Source organism: Plectropomus leopardus, chromosome 14, assembly GCF_008729295.1.
Source record: "Plectropomus leopardus isolate mb chromosome 14, YSFRI_Pleo_2.0, whole genome shotgun sequence".
NCBI lineage: Eukaryota > Metazoa > Chordata > Actinopteri > Perciformes > Serranidae > Plectropomus > Plectropomus leopardus.
In genome coordinates, this window is record NC_056476.1 from 4431988 (window position 1) to 4459697 (window position 27710).

At 40.3% G+C, this 27710-nt stretch overlaps 1 protein-coding gene across 3 annotated transcripts; it reads right to left on the reverse strand.

The window, feature by feature from the left end:
• Positions 1 to 268: 268 nt before the first annotated feature.
• On the reverse strand, positions 269 to 27004 carry LOC121953917 (nesprin-2-like). 3 transcript variants are annotated; one of them, XM_042501196.1, is made up of 22 exons: positions 25342 to 27004; positions 19625 to 19876; positions 19143 to 19298; positions 18728 to 18969; positions 16268 to 18335; positions 15717 to 16051; positions 15319 to 15463; positions 14851 to 15051; positions 14237 to 14496; positions 13511 to 13670; positions 10004 to 10159; positions 9613 to 9753; positions 8862 to 9038; positions 8288 to 8425; positions 7856 to 8041; positions 7234 to 7347; positions 6892 to 7044; positions 6688 to 6804; positions 5903 to 6040; positions 4658 to 4789; positions 3746 to 3823; positions 269 to 2948 (listed from the first exon to the last, which is right to left on the reverse strand). In XM_042501196.1, the coding sequence occupies exons 1-22, from the start codon at positions 26875 to 26877 to the stop codon at positions 2790 to 2792; spliced, it is 7044 nt and encodes a 2347-aa protein (XP_042357130.1). In that variant the 5' UTR covers positions 26878 to 27004; the 3' UTR covers positions 269 to 2789. The 3 variants fall into 3 exon arrangements, with proteins under 3 accessions (XP_042357130.1, XP_042357129.1, XP_042357132.1); XM_042501195.1 differs by having other exon boundaries at positions 4658 to 4792; XM_042501198.1 differs by lacking the exon at positions 4658 to 4789.
• Between the last annotated feature and the right edge of the window lie 706 nt (positions 27005 to 27710).

Consider the following 27710-nt stretch of genomic DNA (forward strand, 5'->3'; position numbering starts at 1 on the left):
TGGTTGCTGCCATTTCTTGAGAAATTCTGGATTTTGCCAGAACTTCTTCAGATTTTGGCAGAACCGGGCTTTGAATCTCCACTGACCACACACACCTCCGTGTCCTCACTGCTTTCTTACATCTTTAAAGTTTTGATTTCCTCACTAGGTGTGCATGAGGCCTTAGAGATATGTTTTGGGTGTGTGTGCAGTCTGCACGTGTGTGTCATCCCCCCTCCATGCAAGCCCCCTTTTCATGAGCTCCGGACACAGAGACAGGGAGACGGAGGAGTGGATCACTGATGTGGGTTTATTTGTATTTGTGCTTGTTTGGATATGTAGACAGAATGGAAAGACAAAAAGTATAACAATGTACAGGTACATCACATGCCATGTAACTTAAGACATCTCAGTACCGCTGATTCCAGGTGAAAACTTTGTATCTCCAAAAATGGCGGCTTCTTTGGTGTTGTTGCCGTCTTAAATTTATATAAATGGAAAAATGAGCCTTTAAGGATCTTGCACAAGTAACATCTGTTTTTGATTATTTTAGTATAATCTTTTAAGTTAAATTAAACTAAAGATAAATTTGGAGTTATATTGTTTTCACCTGCCAACAGTGGCGTGTTAATCAGTAATCATGTCAAACCAGTGCATTTTCATGGCCAACAGTAATCTTAGAAAAAGTAACTATTCTTAAGTACAAAATCTGCATTGTAGAGAGAGAAGGTTAATATGCTGATTCATAACAAAGCGGGAATCTTTCTCCACACTCTCCTGCTGCCAGGCAGTGACTGAGCAATTTTAATGACGTAATAATTACCCAGTTAATCAATCAACTCTGTAAACAACAATGTAATGTTATGTTCAGCTTATGGAAATTTAAAAGCCAGATGCATGTAAGCAAGCAAGTTTATTTTGACAAATATGCTCTGCATTTGCTGGTAAATGAGCTCAGAGAGTAAATGAAAGATCAACAACAAAAGGTTTTAACTATTTTGAATCACCATTCCCTATATGATACATTATAAAAACATGGTTCACACAGTATGACTATTAGTACACTTTTTTGCCTTTTATAAAAACATTTTAACCCATCAGAATTAAGGTCCATGCAAAAGCTTATTTCAGACCAAAAACCATCCACCCACGCATGCTAAATATCACCAGTCTGATTTATGTTTTTGGTAAAAGAGTAACTGTCACCCTGTCAACCACTTCTCACATCTTAGTGGTGACCACTTGTCAATGAATACGCAGAATTATTCAGAGAATAGAAAAACTCAGTAGTCCTTCATGTAAACACACAAGTCTGGAATAAGTACGTCTTTGGCACACACCTTTTTTTTTTGAGTACTTAGTCCTGCCCTCTATTTTATACTGCAGGGAGAAACATTTAAATTTCAAATGTAAACAAACAGCTCTGAACTGCTGGAAGCCAAAATCTAGAACTTCTGCCATGTAAATGCACTGACGGTTGAGACATTTCAAGAGGAACCCAGAAATCTGGTTTGGCGCTAGAATATCTCAGGCGCTCTACACATGGTTCTAGGAAACTGAAGGTTCTAGATTTAGTTCTAAAAGTGTATAAGAGTTCTCAGATTGGTTGTCGAGAAATAGCTCTAGAAAAAGTCAAAAGCAAGTTCCAGGTCTTGTTCTACGAGAATTCTAAAGGGTTACTAGAAGTTCTACAGTTAGAGCTAGAAGATGGGAGATCTAGAAAAACAAAATGGTGTTCTTGGTTTGGTTCTATTAGACCAGAGGATGGTGGTTTCAAGGCTAAGGTGGTTTCACAAGCCAGATTGAGCTCTAGATCTGAGTATAGAGGAAGGGTTATAGACTTTGGTCTAGAAGAATTTGGGAGTCCCAGTGTTCTACAGAAAGCACTGTGGGAGTTCCAGTGCTTGTTTGACAAGATTCGAGATGGATTCTTAGATCTAGGCTTGACTCCAGAAGACATTGAGAAAGTAGATTTATTAATCATTTTTTAAACAAAGTTTAATATTCAAGATCTTGGGAGATCTAGAATGGGTTGAACTGTGTCTAGATTAGTGAACTCTAGACTTGTCAATGAGAAGCAGGTATTATAGACAGAGCTCTAGAACTTAGATCCAGACTTGAGTCTGGAAGACACAAAGTTTTATGATTTGATCTACAAGATCTTGGGAGATCTAGAATGGGTGTACTGTCTCTAGATGAGCGAGCTCTAGACTTGTGTCTATGAGAATTAGGCATTATAGACAGAGCTCAAGAACTTAGATCTAGAATTCAGTTCTATGGTTAAATCTAGAGATCTTGGGAGGTCTAGAATAGGTTGTACTGCATCTAGACTATTGAGCTCTAGACTTATACCCAGGTGAACTTGGAATTATAAACTAAGAACTTAAGAAAAAACTCTGTATTTGTTCGTTCTAGAAGAACGGGGAGTTCAAAGTTTCCTCTATAACATTCTAGAGGAAACTTTAAAGTTAGGCCTCGTTCTAAGGAGTTCTAATGTTGAGTCTAGAAGAGATTGTGAGATCTAACATAGGTTGTAAACATTTATGTTTTAGGCTTCGTTCTAGAAGAAATGACAGGTCTGAATGAAACAGAGATTCTAGAGAAGGTTTTAGAAGAGCTCTGAAGTTCTACGATTGGTTTTAGAATGAACGGAGTCAAGAGAAAACTCAAAGTCAAAGGCTGATTCTAGAGCAGGCAGAACTATCTAGGTCTGCTCCCAGAGAGGGAGCTTCAGCACACGGCTCTAGAAAAAGCTGGAAGTTCAATGCTTAGATCAAAAGTGAGAAGTTCTAATCATACAAGTTCTACATCTAGGAGACTACACATTTCTGCTGCTGCCCAGAGTCGGGTTTGGAGGAGGCTGTGTTTACCATGCTCTCAGGCTGTGACTGAGTTCTGACTGTGCCCGCAGGTTTTGATAAAGCTTCGGACGAACTTGCTTCTGTGGTGTCAGTGGGGCCCTCAACATCCTGAAGAAACATGAGCAGGGTTAGACGATCAGTCAGGTCAGTCAGTTAAATACATCAATCATTTAGTTTACCGAGGACCACGAGATAAGGGTTCACACAGTTACTAATACACTCTGTTATGGAATTATATCACATTATGTTATTGACATCTTTTAGTTATGTTGTCTTATATATCTTACTGTATGGTGAAACATATTCAATGGCTCTTATTGGAAGTTTTCCATACTTCAAAAATTTGTCAGGAACATGGAAGTTGGCATCAATTACAAAAATCTAAAGAAAGTTAGGCAGTGAGTACAAAATAGCTGTAATCCCATAGAAAGATTAAAACTAATGGTACGTTTGTTGCACTCAGCCCCTTCTACCAAAGACTGAAATCCTTAGAAATCTGTCAAATAGATATACTTCTATTTTTTTAAAAAGGCTAAATAATATCCTCAAACCACAAGGTACTGTTATTTTTAGCAAAGAAAACATAAGTAAATAGTTCAGTTATTGGGGAATATGTGGATTTGTTTTGCTACATTATGTGAGCAGGAATGTATATATATATATATATATATATATATAAAAAAAATGTCACTGAGTGCAACAGTACAATGTGGCTTATTGATGTTTTTTTTATAGTTTTTGCACAATAGGAAATCTATGGCTTTGGATACATACGCAAAACTTGTGAGTAGGATCAATTTATTGTTGGTTTTGTTATTTTGATTAGTTTTGCCGCCCATACCAAAACAGAGAATTTTAAGTTTCAATAGGAGCCGCTGAAGATGCTTGACGGTGTTGAGAGTTACCTGTCTAACTTCTCCAGTCTGTTCAGTGGTTTGTTCAGTGGCACCTTCAGTCTCTTGTGGGACAACAACCATAGGTTCCTAACACCAGCAATGACACGCATTAAAAAAGTCTTTTTACACAAACAAACCAAAATGTTAAACCCAGAGATGCACCAATCCAATACAGATATCACACCACCACTTTAATATCAGTACTCAGTATCAGCTGATACCCTACGTTCGGTATCATATCTGGACTGAAAAAGTTGGATCAGTGCATCTCTTGTAATGGCTGAAAGACAAATCACTGTTTGTAACCTTTTATGAGTGAACTGATTTTATCATCTACTGTGCCGTCACACAGATTTTAAACACTGTTCAATATTGCCCTCTAGAGGCAGAACAAAATCTAGAAACAGATGTGCAAGGAGGAAAAGAAGAAATCAGAAAGTGCGGTGATTGAAGGGATGTATTAAGGATCAGGAGTTTTTTTTTTTGAAGCAGTGACCAGCTGATGTGACAAGTTTAGAAATGGTAGTAGAGGTGAGGAAGGGGAGGGGGCTCATTGCCAGCAGTGATGAGGAGAACAGAACAATATGAAAAAAAAGGTTAGATCTAGGTCATGTAGATGTTAGAAATGATTTAATTGAAACTATATTGTCTGGATTCATGCCATGGGGATCAGTACTACCATCTCAAGTCAATCTAAAACCAGTTTTTTGATATTTTCTTATCATTTCTTTTAAAACTTATGGCATCCAGTGACGTTAATCCATCCCACCTACAGCGTAAGTAGCTCGGGTCACATGATTTCGAGTGAAAAAAATAGGTGACCAAAAGAACAGAGTGAGGATGAGGACAGAGAAAAGAAAATGGATAAAAGGTTTTTCCACAGCAGCTCCAGATCTTTTTTTTTTTTTTTTTTTTTTTTACCTCTGGCGAAGCGCCCAGGAAAGCATCCCAGAGCCACCATAAAACACCTCCTCCACCTTCTTCCACTCTCTGCTCTTGACTCTCTGTTTTCTCTGTGGCTTCTTCAGCCTGGAGCACGCCCTGATGCTCCCACTGCTGACACGGAAACACGCTCATGTGCAGAGTCACACGGGAGGTGGTAAAAGTGCTGGGACACTGAGCTGCACACTGGCCTCTGTTTCTGTTAATGACTGTCATTGTTTACTTTTGCAGCAAAAACAGCTATAATCTGTTTTTTACCCTTTTATAACCTCTAAAAGAGAGGGCACGTGTGTTTGTTTGTTAATAATAACGTTATTTTAAAAACTTGGCCATTGATTTCAATGAAATTTGGTGAAAAGTTAAGACTACGGACCACAGAAAAAGTAAGTAATATGCTTTTTAAATGCAGATAAAGAAATTATTGTAATTAGAACATCACAACACTGCAAATTACATAAATAAAATTGAATTGAATGTTTTCCCATTTTCTCATGAACCACTTCATTGTCTTCAATAAAAACCGACACATCTAATATAAATATCTTGCATTTAATTCAATATTGTATTTATTGACTTATTTTGGTTCTCAGCTATGTAAGCTCTCTGGGTTTTTATTTAAAATGGTCTATGCAAAAATATTAGTGCAGTCAGAGAGAAAAACATTAAGGCCAGTTTTTGGTTGATTTTTAAAATGTCTTTTTGAGTATGAATGCACAGCAAATCAAAAACTTCAGCTCCATGTCCCACTATACACACTTTTAAAGTAGTATGTACTCTATGCATACACTTATAATAATGTCCAAAGGAAAAAATAGCAGTATTAAGCATGCAAGGGGAAACACAACATTTGGAATATGTTAAATAACTTTGTTAAAAACACATGGAGGAATGGGTTAGCAGGAATGTTAGTACCAATCACTCTACACTTTGTTCTACCACGAAAGAGTCACCGTTCAACACTACAGGTGGTGAGTATTTGATATTCAAAACCCAGGTCTTATTATCCAGTGAGGCTGGTGAAAATAAAACATGTTTTGGAAGCACACCACTGAAAATCACACGTGTAAAGATGCAGCATTCATCAGTTTGATTCTTTCTTACAGTGTTCAGATACAAGTAAGTAAGTAAGTAATATTATAGAGTACCTCTCAAAAGACACAGTGCTCCACGAAATCATTATGGCAAACGACATAAAACTAAAACAACGACTTCTGGGTTTCTTACCTGAGTGCTTTCAGATGTCATGGACCATCTCTGTTCAGGTGAGGACTGCTCCACAGTCTGCAGCGACGCTCCGGTTCTCTTCAGTAGGTCCTCTTTAACACGGACAATTCTGATTTCGCCTTGGTCCACGTCGTCCTTCTGAGAGACAGAACAAAGTATCGTTTTTGGCAAATTGATTATTTCTTTTTTTCCCTACACATGATGACTTTGGGGCTGAACATAATCTTGGCAATACAGGATTTTAAGTCACTCGTCATTGTAGAACAAGATGAAGCTGCAAATTTTATTTTTTTCATACATTTGAAAAATCTTAGATACGATACAATATACTTTATTGTCTTTGTAGGGAAATTCGTCTTGGACTCGGTGCTGTACAGATAATGCCTCCACAGTTACAATAAAAACAATAATCACACCATTACATTAAAAACACAGCAGTCTAAACAAAAACATCAGATGTATGATTGCATATAATCTCAGTTACACTGTGCATACACTTCACATAACACATATTGTACACACCCAGTAATAAAAACACCTCACGACTATACAGCACACAATTCCTGGCAGCGTTGTTTAAAAGTTTGACAGAAATTATAACATGCAAGTTAAGTTTGCAGTGGGAGACTCAATATCGTGTGCCAGAAGGCAAGAGCTCACACTCGGAGTCTGGGTCACTATCCTCTGGGCCAGCCTGAGAACAGACTGCTCGTATGTGCACTGGAATTGATATTTCAAACACTGACGACATTTAAAACTCCCAAATATTCTAAACCACAACTCACCTCAGCCTCCTCTGAAGTGGGTTTCAGGAGTTGAGGTGGAGAGGTCTGCTGTTGAGCTGATGGAGCTTTGGCCTGGACCGGAGTGGGAGGCTGCTGGATGAACAGAGCAGGGACCTTCTACAAAAAGAGTGAAGCAGACAGAAGGTTCAGTGAAAGCTTCTTTCAGTTTAAGCACCTGACTGACTGACTAACTGACTTACTGACCTTCTCCAGTTCCAGCAGCAGAGTCTGGAGCTGATCCACTACACCAAAGACAGTCAGAGTCTCTTCAGCCTTCTCTGGCAGACAAAGACCGGGTTTGCACTTCTGGATCTCAGCTACTGTCCTCCTCATGGACTGGATCTTCTGCTCGACAGCCTGTACACACCAGAAAGAAACAGATACTCTCTGGTATTTCTGGCTGACAAAGTGGACCCCTGCAGAAACATGTCTTTTTTTTGTCCTAAAACAAAACCTGCATACCTTGTTTCTTGTACACACAATCACGCCACACTGATTACAAATGAAAAACAATGATTAAACAAATGTTCTTTCACCACAGCTTACCTTGAGACTTTCTTCTCTGGGGCTGGGGAAAGTCTCTGGAGATGATAAAAAGGTCTTCACCTCAGCTACATCACTCTCCATCCGTTTGACTTCACTTTCAATGGCTTCCACCTCCTACATAGCAAGAGATCAGTCAATATATCTGACCATTTCCATAATTCTAGTGTATTTGTGTTATTGTGTGACATTGGTGTTTTAAAGGTTTAGATCAGATGCACCTCAGTCACTCAATAACACGAGCAAACTGACTGATGAGGCAGTGTTAGACCAGCAGCTGCTGTGTTCAGTGAAGTAAAATCACTGCTTTTGTCACTGGAGTCTGGTTTTGATGACAGCATAGATAAGTTTCACTTTCAGTTTTAAATATTATGGTATTAAAGAAAATGTCAAGTGTTTAGGAAGAACTGAGCACATGACTGTATAAATAAGACTTTGATTATACTGCACAAGTCGTGTGAGAGTTTGTAAACAGATATTTTGATATAGTTTTGCTGTTATACATGGACCCCTATGACTCCAACTTATTAGAATTTTTTCAGTTTTTGGATTCTTTATTCACTGTGTAGGCATTTGAGAAAAACAAAGTTCCCTTCACAAATTCAACAAAACACATCAGACTCACATCAGCAGCGTGCCCCAGCTGAGACAGAGGAGCGGTGAAGCTGTCTTGAACGTTAGCCACTTGTTGATCGGCTTCGATCAGCTGTTCCTGGAGAGTTGTGATGTCACAAACTGGTGACATTTCCTTCAGGACCGAGCTGAATCCCTGCAGGGTGGTTCGGATCTGTGCCGAGTCATCCAACACCATCTGCAACACAAGACAGGCATTATTGTAGACAAACATGTTTATATTCAGCAAAGATTCATCACAAAATATTTGATTATTTCCGCTAATGCAACATTTTTTTAATATATTGAACTATATTTTCCAAAATTTACATTTACCACATTTTCTGCAGGATGCTATAATACTTTTAAGAATTGAAGAACATATTAAGTGCTGTAGAAACTAAATACAGAGTGAAAAGGAGAGACCACAGCTGAGTGTACCAACCTGCAGAGTGCGAACATGGCTGCTCAGACATTTAGAGGTGGTGTAGATACAAGGGGTGGCGAGCCACGACTTGGCCTCAGCCATCCAGGTTTTAGAGCTGGTGATCATCTCCTGATGCTGCTGAAGCCACGTGTGGATCTGACCAGAAACACAAACAATATTTAGTCTGAAACCTTCATCAAGAAGCCAACTGTGTGAACATGGCTACACTGCTACACTAAATACACAACAAAGTGGTATTTACTGTAATTGTGAAAAAAGAGAAGTTGTTGAGTTACATTATGCATGTAAGGCAGGCATAATGTCCTTCATCACAATGTTGTTGACTGGTCTGCTAACCAGTGTTGACAGGCAAACATGGGTGATGCATAGTATTAAATATTTGCTAACGATGACTGTAAACAAACAGTATAAGCATTAATTAAACGCACACTTCTAAGCTGCACAATTTGAACCCGCAACAACACATTTGTTGTTTGACATCAAACAAATCTGGAGACACAACAGTTTGCAATTATGACTCATAGTTTCAGAAATGAAAAAGAGGACTGAGGGAATATGACGCCATTCTGACCTTGCTGAGGAGGGTGGTCCTCTGCTCCGCCTGTTTGGCCAGACGGGAGTGAAGCTGCTGGACCTCCACAAGTCTCTCAGTGAGGGCCAGCGCCTCCTCTGGCTTCTCCAAGTCCTGCATGTCCACCTCCAGCGCCGCCAAACACGAGTGCCACACGTCCAGCTCGTCCCACACACGCTGAGCACAGACACACAATCATATAAAGATTTTTTCTTTGATGATTTATTGACTAAACTCTCTCAGTTTTGTGTTTAAGTTTAAATGTAGTCCACATGAGACGAAACAACCAGTGATCAAAAACAAACTTTATTTAACAAACTTAATAACAGACTTCTGGTAGAATAAATTTGAGTATATTTTAGAGTTAGGTGTACTTTGTGCTGAAACCAATGTTCTTTATTTGACATTCTTTGCCCATTCTCTAAAACAAAGCCTCAAATACACAACAAACCAAACTGAAACCTTTATTGGCTTTATATAAATGTGGCCTTTCAATTGATGCAATGCAAAAATCAGTTTTCACATCCTCCATCCCTCAACAAAACAATCTTTGAAGCCTGGAAAAGTTTTGTTATTCAGCTACAAGCTTTTGATGACTTACATGGCAGCGTTAACAAGACAGGAGCTCAAAAGTTTGGCTCTATACCTCATTATATTCTTGATTTTTACACATTATTAGTCGTTTTATTCTAGTATCTGCACGAAGACAGTGGTAATAATCCAACCAGGTGCCCTCCATGTCACTACCAACCTTCTGGGTGATCTTTGCTTGAGTCACATTAGGGCTTCTCTGTTCAAGTCTTTTCTGGACTGACATCAGGCCGGCCTGGATCTCAGACAGCTTTGCCCCGAGTCTGTGGACGGGACCACTCTTCTCCACAGCCTCTCCCACCTGATGGATTTACCAAGTACAAATGTCAATTACAGACAAAAAAAAGCTTTTATTCTTAAGTCAGGCCTATAGAAGTCTTGGATTTGTTTGATTATCAATCGTACATCTATGCACATTTTGCAGAAATGTATATTCCAATGTATAAAACCTATCCTTCTTATTGTGGTACAGAGACTGAATGCTAATCTACATTTCCGTACTTTTTTGGTCATTCATTCATTGTCAATGTTTAAATCACAGGCTTGTGTACCTTTACTTCCACCTGCTGCAGCGACTGTTTGACCTCCTGTAGCTGGCCATCGATCTCGACCGGGACCAGAGTGTACATGTCGGAGTACTTCATCTTCAGGCTCTCCATGATGCGCTGGAGCAAAGCCTTCTGGTTACACAGCTGGCTGTGAACCTCCTAAAACCAGAGAGAGAGAGGAAAAAAAGTGTAAATAAACAAGACACAGACAACCAGATCAGGACGGGAGAATGATGCAGTCTATGCTGGAAAGAGACACTTTGCAGCAATAACAGATAATTTGAATATTTACTGATTTTCTGTGTTTACATTTCATAACAAAGTGAAAAAATGTAGCTTTGTAATGACTATTTGTGAACACTGAAAAAAAATCTCCTTTGATTAACACCTGTTTATGATTTTTATGTAATTGGGAATTTTTCATTGAAATAGTAGAAATCTTGCAGTACTTTGAAACAGGACGACACTGGCATCGATCTCATCTACATCTCTCACCGAACTTACAACTTGTAAGCTTTTCATTGCTTTGTTAAGCAGTGAGCTCTCTCTCCAGTGCTGCTTTCATCAAACAGAGCTTACCTCTTCAAAGTCCTTCAAGTCTACAATAGTTAAGTGAACTCTTTTCACTTCAACAAGATTCCACTTTGCAATAACAACATACCTTAAATATGAAAATCAGTCAAAATGTGCAAGATGATACAGAAGAGACTACCTGGGTTTCTGGATATGTCCGATGCTCTGCTGAAGAGGGAGGTGCATCTTGTTATCACTATGTGAAACTGAGCGTGTGTGTGTGTGTGTGTGTGTGTGTGTGTGTGTGTGTGTGATACAAAGGATGAGAGGAAGAAAGGGTACGGGGGGGGACAGCATGAGAGAGTGGGACATGGTGAGTGAGTGCAAAGTGTGTGTGCGTGTGTGTGTGTGTTTGTCTAGTATGTCCATATTTGTGAGGACCAATTTGTGCTTAGATTAATAGATTTTTTGAAAATTTGCAAAATGTATACATAAAAAAAAAAAATAGATATTTGGGAAATTGGAGAAATCTTAGGAAAGTGGGTACATTTTAAGAAAGTGGGGACATTTAAGGAAACTAACTTTTGGGCGTTTCAGTAAAGTTGTATGCATTTATAAAGTGGGGACATTTTAGAAGAGTCTACAATTTTAGAAAGAGAGGACATTTGGGGAAAATTTGTATATTTTAGAAAAGTGGGAACATTTTAGTAAAGTATATGCATTTTAGGAATGTGGGGATATTTTACAAAAGTCTTTACACTTCAAGAAAGCATGTACATTTTAGGAATGTGGGGTTGTTTTAGTAAAGTCTGTGCATACTGTGAAAGTAAGGACATTTTAAAAAAACAGTTTGTAAACTGAACACATTCTATCTCACTTCTCTAAAGGGCTATTTGGGGTTAAGATTTGGTTTTAAGGTAAAGGTGACAGTCAGGTTTACACTGAGGTTAGAGTCTTGGGGATGTATTGTTTCAATGAGTGTCCTCACAAGTACTGAGGTACAAATGTGTGTGTGTGTGTGTGTGTGTGTCTATGGAATGACTTGGCTACAAAGGCCACCTGGAAGATCCACTTACAACGCTGAACAAAAGGTGTCTGCTACAAGAGGAGGGGTGAGCGGAGTGGGAGTGATGGGGTGAGGGGCTGTTCAGGTCTTTTATCAACACAGACCCTCTGCAAGGGGAAGAGAAGTGTGTGTGTGTGTGTGTGTGTGTGTGTCTGTGTGGAGAGAAAGCTGGAGTGGATGGGGAGATGTTGGCCTCTGCTCAGGTTTCGTGACAAAGGGCAGAGTGATTCTGCGGGTTGGTGGGTTCATAGTGAACACCAAACAGCGTCCGGGCCTGAGGCCAAGCTAACGGTTAAACTCAGCCGTTTCATATTTACTGGACACTTTGCATGACACAACCTCTTTCTCTCTGCATCTATTCAGAACTTTGGAAGCTTTAGATCTGCAGATCTGAGGAGTCATGCAAAAAAAAACATGCAAAACACTATTGTGAGCTAGCTACCAGCTAAGCCCATAATAATCATGAAGACGCCAGCTGTACTGAGACTGAGACTCTGCAATGTATGCAAATGTATGTAAATTAGACTGTCATAATGTTTAGAATACATTATTTTTGGAGGTAGTGAAGATTTCCACTGAATGTTAAGACAAGTGTGTTCCATGTTGCTGATAAAAATAGAAACTATGATGTTGGTTAGAGAGCGTACAAATGCATCATTGTGTTTTCATTTCAGAAGATGAAACTGTCCTCTCTCATTAGAGACATATTATTTACACTCCACTGGCTGGAGGGAGAGAGACACTCATGGGATCTGGAGACACCCAGAGGTCCTGGGGGGAGCTTGATTATTAAAATACTTCTTACATTTTATGTCAAATATTTTTTTTATTTATTTTTTTTGCTACAGGATACATATCTGGTCCAGTAATTCCATCTCCTGTGTTCTTTTCCAAGATAATAACTTATGTTCTACATTTCATTAGTTTTATGATAGTTTCACTATCTTTACATCTATCCATTGGAACACTTTTTCTCTGCCTAAGTAGATGGAGAAATTGTTTCAATTGCCAATCAAATCAATTTTAAATCATGTTTGCACAGAGCAGTGAGGTCACCGTGACATCTGACAATTGGTAGTAACAAGCTACTCGTGAGACCATGTGACACTTGTTTTTCAAGTCATGGGTCACAAACAGCCTCGCCAAAACAGCAATTTATATGAAAAGATGGCAGAATGAAACATAATGTTGCAGTGTGCTGGTATTAGTAATCTCGCACAAAATGAATGATGCACTGTGTGTTGTGAGGTGATTCTCAGTAGGGCTGAGTCAGGAAAGTCCAACATTACCTGTTCTGCTCTCAGTACTGAAGTTAAAATATTTTCTATTAATGCTGTGTTCTATCTCACCAACCTTTTATTTAATTAACTCCATTTCAAGTTACCATTAGCAAGCTGTTTGTTTAGCTAAAAGTATCATTGTGTTCAGCATTATAATAATGTAAATAATTATAAATACATACATTTAATAACTTGTGGTTTGTGCAAACACAATGCTGTTGTGGTTACTCAAGAAAACTAATTTATATATAATGTACATGAGGTTAAAGCAATGTTTGTTTTCTTTCTTTTTGAGAAAGAACAAAAAGAAGTGATGAGTACTGTTAAAGTGCTGAAATTTTTAAATCACTAAAGAGTAGCAGTACCATTATAATCTTAACAATACCAATCCCAATTTTTCAGAGAATAACAGTGATGTGGTCAGAAATAAATTGTATTGACTGTATACACACACTCAACGAATGCAAGCAAAGACATCTGGAAGGATACTTAATACATAAGTGCAATCTTCTGAAAAATGTTTTCCAAATAAATGTACTGCTGATTTGCTGTAGAATAAAGATGACACTTTTTCATTAGGATTCTGACCAAAGAAAACAAACAGGAGTTGTGTGAAGCCCTGATGAACCGTGGTTCAGGAAAGTGTCCCACCTGAAGCTCCTGTGTGCTGCTGCTGTGCTCCATCTGGGACAGAAGACCATCTGCAGCCTGCAGCCAAACCCGCACGCCCTGCAGCTCCTCTCTGACCTTTTCTCTCTCCTCCAGCTCCATCCTGGCTGCCTTCAGACCCTCCCTGCTCCTCTGCTTCACACTGCAAAAACACACAAACACATACGTCCAACAATTTAGCAACTTTTTGATCCTCTTACCTTAAATCTATGAAAGTGTGAGTCTGCATTGAGAATAAAACCCATCATCAAATTTATAGCACAGAGCCTCAAGGCAGTTAAAGTACTGTCAGTTTAAATGTATCTAAATACTGAACAACCTCAGAGGCGCCGCAGTGTTTGTCCGACCCACTTTCCCCTGATTGCTCATTCAGGCGTGGCAGGGCTTATGGGTAATTGAGTTTTTTGTTTTGCCTTGCCAATTAAAAAAAAAAAAACCTTTAGAAGAATGAAATTATTATGAATGGGGTTCATATATTCATTAATAAAATAAGAGCACTGGAGAGTTTGTAGGAAAATGTTTCAGCATTTGCAGAAAGACTGTTGGAAGCTGTTTACATGATTTCTAAAAGCATATGATGTCCAACAATCACATTTAATGATGCAAGTAACCAGTCAAAGGATTTAAACTGGACTAGATTTTTACCAGGACTCTTTAGCCATACTAATGTAAATAAAGATATGAAGTGTACATGAAACTTTATCTTACCTGCCATAGCGCCCCTGCATCGCCTGAAGCTGCTGACAGAGTGGAGTGGGAGGAGCCTGCTCCAGGTGGGCGGGAACACACTGCAGCCGGGCCGTGCGCAGTTCCAGTGCGGACAGGGCTCTGTGTTCGCAGTCCAGTCTGTCCTGGTACTGTTCCCAGGACTGCAGCAGGTCCTGAAGGTCCTCAGTGGAAGCCTTCATCCGGGAGCTGTCTGGTAGCTCCGCCTCCACCTGCTCCAGGAGAGTGGAGGCCTTCTCCACCTGAGAGAAGCACCACACAAAGTCTTAATCATACTTCATATTATTATTAATGAACAAACAAAGTAATGTAAAATAAAGAAGTTACATTTGGATAAAATTTTCCATTAAAATGTTCTTTCAGTTTGATTTAACTGGGGACTTAAAATTTTTTGACTGGACAGATGTCCATTAAGATGTATGCGTGAAAAGGCATGGCTAAGATGTGACTTTATGTAGTTGTCAAATAAAGAGTTTAAGCATTTTTTTTTCTTAAAACAGTCCACTGCTCTTACAGAATGTTCATTAATAATTTGCTGCTTACAAATAATAGATTTCTGATCTGAGATATTTTAACAGTAAAGCGCTTTTACTTACACTGTTGGTTATTTCGCTCCATTCTGCGATCCTCTGCTTACTCCGAGTTGTCAGCTCTTGTGTGCAGCGACGTAGTCTTGATACACGTTTCCAGATAGCAGCCACGGTGGCCTCCCTGCCTCCACGACAGCTCTGCTCTGGGCACCACTCTTTAAGCTCCTCTAGTTTCTTCTGCAGGGACTCCACCTCCTCAGACAGCACCTGCACCAAAGAGAGTTAATTAAAATAGTTTTTTAGATGAATTATAAGTGACAATTAAGTGGTAAGAAGCAACATTGATCATTTTTTCTATAAGGATAGAATTTAAAACAAAACCTCAAAATAAAAAGACAAAAAACATTATCTATGACTTTTTGTCTTGAATTGACAACTGGATTGCGACATAACTTTCACTTTAAAACGCTGCAAAGCGGTGAAAAATACAGTTCCCCGAAGGTGGAATTCAAAGACGAAAGTTCTCATACATACTCCAAGCTTGGTTTGCTGGTCAGTGCAGTCAGCGAGACAGGTGACCTTTTGACAGATGAACTGTGAGAGGCTGTTCTCTGCGCTCTTCACACTCTGGATGATTTCATCTTGGCACTTGCTGTATTTTCTGTGATGTTCTGCACAACTGAAAGACAGATTTGTAGATCTGTTAATGTCCAATAAGACAAAAATATGTGTTTTAAAAATATACTGAATCATTCAAAGCTACATGTCTTTCAAAAATGCAAAATGAATGTAATATACCATGAAGGAAGTTTATTAATCTGTACAGCAACCAAAGCAAATTTTCACAGGACATAAAATACTTGTTTGTTTTTGTCATTGTACACACTTACACGCAAGTGAAGGACTCAGACTTCCATCTGTGAGCCTCTTACCTGCTGAGACGCTCCAGTCGCAGGTGGCCCTTCGCCTGGAGTGTAGACATCCTCACCAGGAGCTGGCTCAGAATATTCTCCTGGAGTTGCTCCACCTTCTGGGGGCACAGGTAAGGATGCAGGGCAGTCTGACGCTGGAGCTGCTCCACATGAGTCTGAAACTGTTGCTGCAGCGAAACCAAAGCCTGCTGGGTCTCCTCCAGCCGTTCGGCGCAGAGTCCAGCTGAACCCTGTGGCGGCAGCAGGGAGACCTCGATGTCCCTCAGGAATTGTGCTGCCTGTCTAACAGAACATGTGTAGCCTCTCAGAGACTCCTTGGCCTGGGAGATTTTCTCCTAAAATATAAGAAACATTTAGTTAAATAACTACATGTTACTAATAGTAGGGTTAGCATTCCAGTCTCTGTTTTTCAGTCCATTTTGCAGATGTTTTTTTACACAGAGCTGGCTGAAAATTCGTTAAGTTTTCCTTCAACAAAAAGTCATTGTCAGAACCATAAAAAGCATTTGAAAATCACAAAAAAATACAATAACATTAAAAATACAACTTGCCATTTGTGAGTCACATTCACTGAGGACTGCGTTCTTCAAGTCCATCAGATCTTTGGATCCACTTCCTCGTTTGTTTCCCTTCTTTTGCTCCAGAACCTCCAGCGCTCTCATTTTTGAATCAACAGTCTTTCTCAAAGAGATTACTCTCTGGTATTCATTGTCGATTACTGTTTCATCTGGCTCCAACACAGGGAGTTTTTGGAACTCCTTCAGGGTCTTCCGGAGAAACTCTTGGGTGGTTGCCTTTTCTGAGTTGAGGTCCAGATCCTTCAGCAGGTTCCACTCAATAATGCTGAGGTTGTTGTAGAGCGTCATCTCCAAGGTGTCAAGGCTCTTGATGTTTTGTTTCAGTCTCTGTTGCTCTGTGCTCAGCTGTGAGGGGTACAGGTCAGCAGAGATCATCTGGAGCTTGGAGCCAGCGTCTTTCGTCATATACTTAATAAGAGGAAGCTGTGCGAGGAGGGTCTGACAGACTTTGTACTTGTCTTCCAGCTCCCTGCTGTCATCTTTGGTCAGATGGACCTGCTCCTGAATGTTCTCCCTGAGGTCCTCCACACACTGCCTCTTGTTCAGGTACTTCTCCTGACCAGCGGCTTTCATTTCCATGGTGACCATTTTGCTGAGGATTTCAGAAATGACTGAATACACTTCCCTTGACTTTTCCCGGGGAATCCAAGGTTGCAGAAGGTCAACCTGGGACTTGTGCTCCAAAATCATGTGTTTGAAAGGCTCCACAGCTTGCAGGGACTCGCTTGTGATTGGGAACCTGTGTCTGCTAAGATCTACTAACATCTGCCTCAAGCTTGTTTCAATAGTGGCCAGGTTATTCTTGCTTGATTCTACAGTTTGGGTGAGTTTGTCCAGCTCGTTTTTGTTGGCTTTCTCGTAGCTGCTGATGGCTCTAATATCCTCCTGGAGGTTGGTGAGCTTGTCATAAAGCTGACAGTTCTCCATGATGCTGAGTTCAGAGGCTATGTCTTTACTCTTCATTAAAAGAGCCTCACAGACAGCGGCCTGCTTCTCAGCCTCAGCCAGGGTCTCTTGGATCTGACGAACTCTACGCTCGACTTCAGCTGGGCTCCTGAGCTCACTGTCCGGACTCCTGGAGACATCTCTATGCAGATGAGCCAAAACCCAGGAGTCCAGGTCAGCAACCTGCTCTGACATCTTTTCCCTGGTCTGCAGTCCTGACTCTATCTCTCTCACAGCCCTGGCTAGCTTCTCAGTAGTCAACTTTGAAAGTTCTTCAAGGGATTCCAGAGAGGAGCGCACCATTGGCACCTCCTCAGCCTGGTCAAGCTGTGGAAGTAGCTCCGTCACCTCCTCCACCAGTGACTCCAGTTGGCCCTGTTTGGCCATGACCTCAGACTGCAGCTTCTTCAGATCTCTGAGCTGCCTGTGCACCTCCTCAGGAAGCAGAGCCACCCTCTTCCTCCTGCCCTCAATGTCGCTTTCTGTTTGCTTTGCCCAGGCAAAGCCGTCCCTCATCACCACGATAATTTTCTTCATGATGGGGTTGCTGCTGCTCTGAGTTTGTGAGGACACTAGTTTTTCTGTGTGGCAAAGTTGGTCTTTGATCCTCTGAAGCCCCTGCTGTATCTTAGTTGTATCCTCCTCCCTTCGTGAGTTGAGGAGTAGCACCTCTGACAGCTGCTGCAAATGAAGGTATTTTTGCTGGGCAGCTTTAACATCAGCATTTGCCACCATCAGCTGCTGCGCCTTCTTGCAATTCCACTGTGTAGCTGAAGGAGATTTGACTTCAAGGTCTTTGCCGATTCTCTCCAAATGTCCTTGAAGACCTGATATCACTGACAGAAGGCTGCTTGTCTCCTTCTTATGGACATTTGTGTGATACAATGTCCTCTCCACAGCTCTTTCCAGGTCACCCCATTTCTCTTGTATGTTCTTTAGTTCAGTCTGTGCAGTTGTTCGTTCAGACCAGCTGAGGTGGAGACATAACTTGGTATGGGTAACAAGTAAGTCCCCAAGTAATGTTCTCTTCTCCTCCATACTTCTTTGTAAGGCGCACAGTCGCTCTGCCTCCTTGGAGCTGCTCTCCTGTGGGGACCTGGAAGAAAAACAGCCAAGTCTTTTAAACGTGCATGGCATTTACAGTGTCATGGTTTAAACAAGATGTAAGTATGAGATTTATATTAAATTAGATGTTAATAAAAATAAACAACCATTTCTTAAGAATGTTGAAAAACTGCTGTTCTTCTGGTCACTTCTAGTGTAAAGTCATCTCAAACACTATTTAAATCTCGATTTTGTAAAATTAAGTAAGTTTTATACTATATATTCTGGAGTAAGAAGTATTTGAAATTAAAAATATATAAATGTAGTTTGGGTTCTTATAAATGACAAAAAAGTCACTGCTTGTAGACCCACTGTACAGTATATTCAATAATACAGCATATTGTAATGCACCTCCTGCTGTTCAGAAATATCAACGACACTCACATTCTGACAGCATCCAGTTCTGCAGTCAGTCTCTCCAGTGTGGTCTTTGCTGCTTGGGTCTGTGTGCAGTAATCAGTCACCAGCTGCAGCTGTGCCTCTTTACTCTGGATGACAGCAGTTGTGTCCTGAACAGCAGTACTCCACTGGTCCTCCACATGCTCCAGGGCTTCTTTGTTCTCAGGAACTGCTCCTTTCAGCTGAGTAAGCCATGACAACTGCGCCTGGGCAGTCTCTCTGCACTCCTGTGCTCAGCAAGCAAAAGTAAAGACAGTTATGCAAGGCCTGTGGTTTATTGAGATAATCTGCACTTTGGCATTTTTTCACAACCTTCTACCCAACTCCACCAATATCTCTAAAACAAGCTGCTGCTATAAATCATTTTTTTTCTCTATTGAAGCATGCACCCTAATCGCACCTGAGCCTCCTCCAGCTGCTGGGCCATGGCTGTTGGATTGAGCTCAGCTGGGTGGTTCTTGCAGCTTAGGACCTTAGATACCAGCCTGCTTAGAAGGCTGTCTAAATCACTGGTGGAAGTAATCAGAGCCCTTGAAGCAGCCTCCAGTGGTTTACCCTTAAGACACAGAAACATATCAGAGCCCAGAGTCGCAAAAATCAACTTGAGGCCCGAAATGGGTCTTGGGGTCATTCAAGCACAATCAAATAAGTGCTGTGTATTTTTCAACATACAGTGGAGTAACAGGAAGGAAATAAAGACAAAACAACAATAAGTTGTATCAAAACCAGCAACACTGACAGTGCAGGCTCATCATACCAGTTTTTGCATAAATTTTTCCTTGCACTTTTACGTCCTGATGTTTACAATTTGACAATTTCTAACTCACTCTGATGACTCCTAGTGGCAGTTTCAAAAAAGACACTGTGGATCATTACTGGTACCTCAGTAAGTTGACTGCTGGGTCCTGTCCCCGAGAGTATCTGAATTTCTGTGAACATGCTCCTCGTGGCATATCCTTCTGGTGCCCCCAGAACAAGTTTCTCGGTCTTGACAACACTTCCAGCTTGACCTTTACTTACTCGAGAGGGCAATCCCTCCAGCAGGCTTACATCACCCCAGATGATGCCAGTTGAGGATTTCTGAACTGCCTGCAGTGATGTGGGTGATCTCTTGTCAGCCTTGTACAGCTGCTCCTATTGTGGACAAAAAACACCAGTATTAATGCTGGAATAAATGTGACAGACACTCGTATATCATTACATTTCAGCTAAGGAAAGAACTCTGACTCTCTTTGTGAAACAAGTCCATCCTGTTTGAATTATCTCCTTTGGAAGTGTACCAAGCCTTACTCCCTTTGACTCGCAAGACAGCCATAACATTTAAGTTGAAACTCATGTTACTACCCTAAGGCACTGAAACCATTGATGTCTCAGGTTAATATTCTTTACTTTGCATATAAATGCTAAGAAAATGTAGCTGGATATTAATTTTGTACAGACTGATATGTAAAGTAAATATTTTAAGTATGAAATACATATGGAAATTGTAATTGAACTTGTAGGGCTAGTATAATGACCAGTCATGAATGCACTTTTAAAGAACGCTGAATCAAGTGCAAACAAGTATATGCAAGAGATTGAGCATAATGAGGGTTTAAATGAAGAGCCTCCCTAGGGCAAGACTCTGTTTTTAACCTCCCTTTTACTGGATAATATTTTCTCTCTCACACTGTTCTCTGTCTGTCTTTGAACATGTTACATTATCTTCTAATGTAGTTACAAAGGTATTTGTCATTGTTAAACCTAGACCTTTCCTGAAGGACAAAAATTGAAGAAGAACCAGTCATTTCTTTGACACAGTGTGTATCATGACAACATTTGAGTATGGTGGATAAACCAGTAGAGAAGCATGTGGTATGAAACATCAAAGATATTAAGGACATGTAACATAGAGGTGAGTCATTTCAGTTTCATTATATACTGCTAGAATTTCAACAAAAATGCATCAGGTCTTAACTGTATTTGTAACCATTTAGGATGATCTAAACTGATGATCTAAACTAAAATTATAAGTCATTCCCCCCCAAGTGAGGACTTCCGGCAGCACGAGGATGTACATGGCAGCATGAGCATTTACTTCTCAACTGAACTACCTCCAAACCCCTTTAACCCAAGAGATTTACTTAGAACGTGTTTTTTTGGGTACATAATAATACTGAGGGGAGATGAAAGGGTTTTAATATGGCATTAAGAAGTTATATTAAAAAGGACGCTGACACAGGGAATGTAGACTATGACAACCATGGCCAAAGCAATGTCTGAATTGGAAAATATTTCCAAACAGTTGTCAGACTTCCAGATGCAAACAGACATTAACCAGAAGATGAAGGAAACTTAAGGGAAGACAAAAGCTATGTCACAGAGACTTGATAAAGCTGAGCAGCTCATCGGAGAGGCTGAAACATTTGGCGTGTAGGTGAAAGAGGGTTTTACCCAGATGCAGAAAACCCAGCTCAAATTAAAATCAAAGATTACCAAGCTTTAAGGTCAATCAGGTCACAACAACATCCGGATTTAAGGAATCAAGGAAGGAGCTGAGCAGACCTCAATGGTTTGCTTTGTGGAGAATCTAATACAACCTGAACTGGGTGAGAGTACTGGTCTGACTGAGCTGGGCATTGAACCTGCACACAGAGCACTTGGGCCCAGACGATGCATGACTGCTCTCCAAAATCAACTGTCGTGAGATTTCTAAAAAACATATACTGAGGTGAATACCAACAAAAATCCGGGACAAGCTCCACGGATTTCACTGACCAGCTGAAACAGACACTGAAGACTGTTACTTCATCACATCCCAACATAATATCAACGTTCCTCTACTCCTGACCGGGTTTGCATCTTTATTATATGAAGCAGGACACTGACAGTAGGCTGCATTCCCCAAAGACATCTGAATCCTTTTTTTTGTTCTGTTTTCTCTCCATTCTAAACTGTGAACATTCGTTAAGCACTCTGCTAGCATATGAGGGATACGTCTTGATTTTATCTGGCCTACTTTAGGTTAAGAACGACGTCTGCTGAGTCTGAATGACAGCCACCCACACAAACAAACTGACGGGGCCCTGCCACCTTCTGACTATGACTATAACACCCCTATAAACACGGACACTTGGAGGGATAACCTTTTCAATGGAAGCCCAGTTTTCATTTACTTATTGCTTTCATTGTTATAGCTGTTTTTTTCTCAATGTTCTGACTTATTGTTCATTGTTTTTTTTTGGGGGGGGGGGGGCAAGCTTGTGTCTGTGAATGGTTTATACATGCAAGCCCTCTTTAGAGGAGTAAAATAATATCAAAGATATAATACATTTTGGCAAGAAACTCACATAAGTAACTGAGAACATGAAAAAATGGGATTTAGATATACTCATTATTTATCTTTTAAAACATGATACAAAGGAGGTCTGGCAATTTTGATGCCAAGTTCTGTTCATTTTGAGCTTCTGTCGGAGACCAAAGACAAAGAGGGCAGGTTCATCATGGTGAAATGTAAACTACATGTGACCATGCTGAGTGTGTATGCAACAGGATTTTCTTTAAAAAATATTTGAGTCAACTGCATCCCAAACTGCTGGAGTCATGATTTGTGCTTGTGACCTCAACATACTTTTGGATCCAAAGCTGGACACAACTAATCGAAAAAGTAAAATTACCAGCAGTGAAAGATGGATTGAAAGAGTTCAGGATCTAGGTTTAATAGATACCTGGACAATTTTCACAACCAGGACAGACAATCTACATTCTACTCAAACCGACACAACATCTATTCAAGGATCCATTTATTTAGGCATAATTCTGAGAGACACAGGTTAAAGGAATGCAAAATAAGTAGGAGAGACATATCAGATAACTCCACTGTCCTCTTAAAACCATATTTAGAGGGCAGGCATAAAACAACATTTTGGAGATTAAATATTAGCATGCTAAATAATCGTGGGTTTAAGAAAAAAAAAATTGAACTAAGAGCATACTTGGAGAATAACGATGATCGGAATATGAACCCAGTAATGTTGTAGGACATAGCCAAGGCAGTTCTGAGGGGGAAAATTATATCAGAAACTGCTTTTGCTAGAAAGTTAAAATCCAAAAGACTCTTAGACTTGCAAAAACAACTAGCAGATCTTGAACAACACTGTAAAAAGGACTCACAAGTACTTCTGCAAATGAGACCAATAAAACATGAAATTTTTAAGATTTATTATGACTAAGTGGAGAAAAAGCTCAGATTTAAAAATAACCCAGATATTTTGAAGCTTCCTCTAAAGTTTCTAAGATATTAGCTTGGAGGCTGCAAAGACAGCAATCAGAAAATATAGTTTATAAAATTAAAGATCCAACTTCTAAAAAGATTACATATGAATTGGACTCAGTGGGGTAAAGGGTCTTTCCAAGCAGTAATGGAAAATTTGCTTTCCACGAAAAGTTCATTCAGAGCATTAAAACATATATGTCCCCTGTGGTCAGAATCAAGGTTAATGAAGTCTGTCTGGGACCATAATCCTGCAATGGGACTGTCGCCAGGGCTGCCCAGCCAGCCCAGGGCTCTTTAATTCATTTATCGAGCCATTTGTTCAAGCCTTAAGACAAGATTTCGGCCTAGAGGGTATAACAATAAGAGATACAGCGTACAAAACATGTTGTTATGCTGATGAGGTTTTGGTCAGCCTAAAGATTCCAGAGTCTGGAGTTCCTAGATTAATGGACAAGCTATACCCTTAATATTGATAAAACACAAGCTTTAGTGTACAATTTTACCCCATCATTAGGTCTTAAGTGCAAGTTTGATTAGCACTACATCTATAAAATACTAAGGCTTGAAATTAAGAAAAGGACATATCTCAACCTTATTCAGAAAATTATACACATATTAATACACAAATAAAAGAGGACCTCGATAGATGGACCACTCTGGATCTCTGTAATAGAATAATGGTGATAAAAATAAATATTTTTACCCAGACTGCTTTACCTATTTCAGTCCTTACCCATTCATAGTCCTGATAATCACTTTAGAGAATGGGACAAGGTGATATCCTGATTCATCTGGTAAAGCAAAACCCCTAAAATGAGATACAAAACCTTGCAGTCCAAGAAAAAGTGGAGGGATGGGCTGACCGAGCCTCAAACACTATTATTTAGTAACACAGATAAGACCTCTCATGCTCTGGTGTTTTCAAGAATATGTGACAAAGTGGAAACCCATGGAGTTGTTACTGTTCGACAGACCTTTACAGAAGTTGCTAGGAGGCCCACTTGCTGCCAAATCATATGATATCCAGAGTCAGTGTGTTAGGTTTTCTATAGATATCTAGTTCGGGTTGGTGAAAAAAGTCAATTCAGCTGAAACAACTCAATTCAGAACAAACTAAGAATCTTAATGTGGCCCACCCATGACTCCGATTTTAAGATAGCTGTAAATGACAGGGTTCATTAAATGGGGGAGACAAGGACTCATAGCACATTGCCTGTTGGTTGATACTCAGGAATTTATAGACTTTGAAACCATGCCAGAAAGATATGGCCTTGCTCATTGAGATTTTTACAGCAATCTCCAACTCCGACACTATTTTGATGAGAACATTAAAGGACTTACGCTAAGAAACATATCAGGTATCACCAGGGCTTATAATACAAAACTGTCCAGAAAGATTATTTGTGAACTATACTAGTACATAGTTGAAACTAAGAGACTACTCGACCAATTGCATAAAGGCAAAATGGAGGGGAAAAAAAGGACATTTTAATTGCTCAAAAAGAATGAACAAATATAATTAAGACGCAAATCACAACCACAGCCTCACAACTGTGGATGGATTTTTCATGTTAAAACTTTTAGATTTTATTTTCAACTCTAAAACAAAAGTCCAAACAGACTGGTGAACATGCCAAATGCTGCAGAGGATGTTACTACTGTGTGGCAAATCATACAAACATACTCTGTGCTTGCCTCATTCGTAAACCGTTCTGGGAGTGTGTTCACAGCACTGTCAGAGGAGTTTTGTGTTATGATACTCAATTCACATGTCTATCCTTGTACTAAGGGAACATGGACTTAAACCTACCTAAAAATGACAGATATATCTAAAAAGTCATTATGGCAGCTAGTAAAAAGACCATCAACCACTTAGGTAGTCATTATTAAAAATATTTGATGTAATGTCTAGATGTATTTTGATTTTGAAAACAATGCTGATACTGTGACAGTCTATGGCGACCTGCTCGTAACCTCTAAACTGCTGCTGTTAACACTATTGTTTTATGTTGTATGTATGCAACGTAGGTGTAGAACATGCAACTTGATTTACCCTTTTTATATAATGTACTGTTTCATTGTTGTACCTACTCCTTGCTACTGTGCTGATGTATCATATGCAGCTTTTTTCCCTATTTCTTATGATGTACTATTTCACTGCTGACTTTCTCATTGCAATGGTACGGTTTATATTTTGAGCAAACATTTGGAAAAATTAAGTACATAAAAAAAGGCCATGCCCCTCAAAACAAACTTAACATGGTGGCCTCAATGTGAGAAGTCAAAAGAGTAATTTCAAGATATCATACATAACATGTCTGCAGATGAGTGCCCCATGTCATACCTGTGGTGAATCCATTCTCTGCAGCCTCTCTTCAGCAGTAGTTGAGGTTGTTGGAAGGATTTCTACCTTGGCCATCTTTTCCTTTTCGGCATCTGGAATTGTCCTCTTCCTCCCCTCCTTTTCCTCATCATTCTTTTTACCCTTTACATCTATTACCCGACTCTCCGTTTGGGCTCTAAGGACCACACTGGGTTCCAACGGGGATTCAGTGAAGGTTTCTCGTACTTCTACCCTAGTCATCTCAATTGAAGACTTGCCAGCCTGAAGGTTAGATGCGGTTACATCTTTGCTTTCTTTAACTGTCTCTAACTGTTTGATTGATTCCATCCTTGATTCCTTTTCTACTGTGACAGGTTTGTATTCATGTACACCCATGTGAATGTCTCCCTTTTTCACTGACGTTTCATCAAAGCTCTTGGGTGCATCCTGCATGTCCTGTGGTGACACTTCCGCATGTTTTTCGTGGACACCACGATCCTTGACCTCTTTGGATCTTTCCTCAGTCTTCACTTGAACGATGCTCATCTTGACTGCAGCCTTCTCTGGCTGAACATCAGCTGATGTCAGGTCTTTACTTAATGGAACTTTTTCACCCTGGATATTTGTTTGATCTACATCAATCCTAGGTGCCTTTGCTATTGTATCAAATGGGATTTCATGCTCCTTAATAGTAGACTGTGTACCTGGCTGTGAAATGCTTACTTCAGCCCCTTTGTGGACTTTCCCCTTCCCAATAGTCTTTTGATCCAGTCTCTGGGGTGCAACATGCTCGTCTTTTGTTGGCACTTTAGCAGGCAATTCTTGCACATCACGATCCTTGACCTCTTTGGATTTTTCCTTGGTCTTCACTTCCACCACGGCCTTCTCCACGGCAGCTTTTTCTGGCTGAACATTAGCTGATATCAGGTCTTCGTTTTCTGGCACTTTTTTGGGCTGGATACTTGTTTGGTCTTTACCGGTTAATGGCTTCTTTGCTATTGTTACAGACACAATTTCATGCTCCTTAGTAGTGGTCTGTGTACCTGATTTTAAAATGCTTACTTCAGCCCCTTTGTGGATTTCTTGCTTCCCAACAGTCTTTTCATCCAGGCTCTGGGGTGCAACGGGAATATCTTTTGTCGATATCTTAGCATGCACTTCTTGCACATCACGACCCTTGACCTCTTTGGGTTTTTCCTTGGTTGTCACTTCCACCACGGCCTTCTCTACTGCAGCTTTTTCTGGCTGAACATTAGCTGATGTCAGGTCTTTGTCTTCTGGCACTATTTTGCCATGGGCACTTGTTTGATCTTTATCGGTCCTTGACTCCTTTGCTGTTGTAACAGATGTGATTTCATACATCTCTGTAGTGGACTGTGTAGCTGGTTGTAAAGTGCGCACCTCAGCCGCTTTGTAGACTTTCTCCTTCCCAACAGTCTTTTGATCCAGTCTCTGGGGTGCAACATTCTTGTCTTTTGTTGGCACTTTAGCAGGCACATCTTGCACATCACGATCCTTGACCTCTTTGGGTTTTTCCTTGGTTGTCACTTCCACCATGGTCTTCTTGACTGCAGCTTTTTCTCTCTGTACACTAGCTGATGTCAGGTCTTTATTTTCTGGCACTTTTTCGACATGGGCACTTGTTTGATCTTTATCGGTCCTTGGCTCCTTTGCTGTTGTAACAGATGTGTTTCATACATCTCTGTAGTGGACTGTGTAGCTGGTTGTAAAGTGCACACTTCAGCCCCTTTGTGGACTTTCTCTTTCCCAACAGACTTTTGATCCAGTTTCTGGGGTGTAACATGCTCGTCTTTTGTTGGCACTTTAGCAGGCACATCTTGCACATCACGATCCTTGACCTCTTTGGGTTTTTCCTTGGTTGTCACTTCCACCATGGTCTTCTTGACTGCAGCTTTTTCTCTCTGTACACTAGCTGATGTCAGGTCTTTATTTTCTGGCACTTTTTCGACATGGGCACTTGTTTGATCTTTATCGGTCCTTGGCTCCTTTGCTGTTGTAACAGATGTGATTTCATGCGTCTCTGTAGTGGACTGTGTAGCTGGTTGTAAAGTGCACACTTCAGCCCCTTTGTGGACTTTCTCTTTCCCAACAGACTTTTGATCCAGTTTCTGGGGTGTAACATGCTCGTCTTTTGTTGGCACTTTAGCAGGCACATCTTGCACATCACGATCCTTGACCTCTTTGGGTTTTTCCTTGGTTGTCACTTCCACCATGGTCTTCTTGACTGCAGCTTTTTCTCTCTGTACACTAGCTGATGTCAGGTCTTTATTTTCTGGCACTTTTTCGACATGGGCACTTGTTTGATCTTTATCGGTCCTTGGCTCCTTTGCTGTTGTAACAGATGTGATTTCATGCGTCTCTGTAGTGGA